Source organism: Galeopterus variegatus, unplaced genomic scaffold (genome assembly GCF_000696425.1).
Source record: "Galeopterus variegatus unplaced genomic scaffold, G_variegatus-3.0.2 Scaffold5773, whole genome shotgun sequence".
NCBI lineage: Eukaryota > Metazoa > Chordata > Mammalia > Dermoptera > Cynocephalidae > Galeopterus > Galeopterus variegatus.
Genome location: NW_007731884.1, coordinates 134,399 through 135,252, shown reverse-complemented (window position 1 = coordinate 135,252; position 854 = coordinate 134,399). Strand labels below are relative to the sequence as shown.

General features: G+C 51.0%; 2 protein-coding genes across 2 annotated transcripts in view; both read right to left on the bottom strand.

Moving 5' to 3' along the window:
- LOC103605377 (protein eva-1 homolog A-like) overlaps positions 1 to 295 on the bottom strand; it is a 2,383-nt gene extending 2,088 nt beyond the window's left edge. The window contains exons 1-2 of the mRNA XM_008589945.1: positions 274 to 295; positions 41 to 196 (exon numbers count right to left, since the gene is read on the bottom strand). Of these exons, the coding sequence (XP_008588167.1) occupies positions 41 to 196; positions 274 to 295 (178 nt within the window). The remainder of the gene's footprint in view (positions 1 to 40; positions 197 to 273) is intronic.
- Positions 296 to 354: 59 nt separating this feature from the next.
- Positions 355 to 854, bottom strand: part of LOC103605376 (protein eva-1 homolog A-like) — a 20,685-nt gene continuing 20,185 nt past the window's right edge. Inside the window, exon 3 of the mRNA XM_008589944.1 lies at positions 355 to 557. Coding sequence (XP_008588166.1) covers positions 355 to 557 — 203 coding nt within the window. The remainder of the gene's footprint in view (positions 558 to 854) is intronic.

The window sequence follows — 854 nt, the reverse complement described above, 5'->3', positions numbered from 1 at the left end:
GCGGTGTCTGAGCTGCCCTCCTCGCTGTCGCTGCTGTCACTGCTGCAGCTGCTCTCTCGATCCTGCAGGAACTTCTTGCGGGGATGCCTCCGGCAGTCTGTGTGGCAAGAGATCCTCATCACCAAGGCAGCCAGGGTCAGCACCAGTCCGATGCACACGCCAGAGACAAAGTACAGGGCTGCTCGCTCAGGATTTTCTGAAGGAAGAGGAGGAAGAAGCATTTGAGAGATGACAGCTCCCTCTGCAAAGACCGTCTGTGACTCCAGCCCACACCTCTCACCAGGCCCCAAAGCATCAATGGTTACAAATACTGCCCTCCCATGTGACAAATTTCATAATGTATTCAAAATATAATTATTGNGCGGTGTCTGAGCTGCCCTCCTCGCTGTCGCTGCTGTCACTGCTGCAGCTGCTCTCTCGATTCTGCAGGAACTTCTTGCGGGGATGCCTCCGGCAGTCTGTGTGGCAAGAGATCCTCATCACCAAGGCAGCCAGGGTCAGCACCAGCCCGATGCACACGCCAGAGACAAAGTACAGGGCTGCTCGCTCAGGATTTTCTGAAGAAAGAGGAGGAAGAAGCATTTGAGAGATGACAGCTCCCTCTGCAAAGACCGTCTGTGACTCCAGCCCACACCTCTCGCCAGGCCCCAAAGCATCAACGGTTACAAATACTGCCCTCCCATGTGACAAATTTCATAATGTATTCAAAATATAATTATTGACAAACGGTGAATCTGGGTAAAGGGTGTAGGGGATTCTTTTATTCTTGCAACTTTAAAATTATTTCCAAATGAAATGGTATGGAGATTCCTGAAACAGTTGCAGATAGATCTGCCATATGACCCAGCTATCCC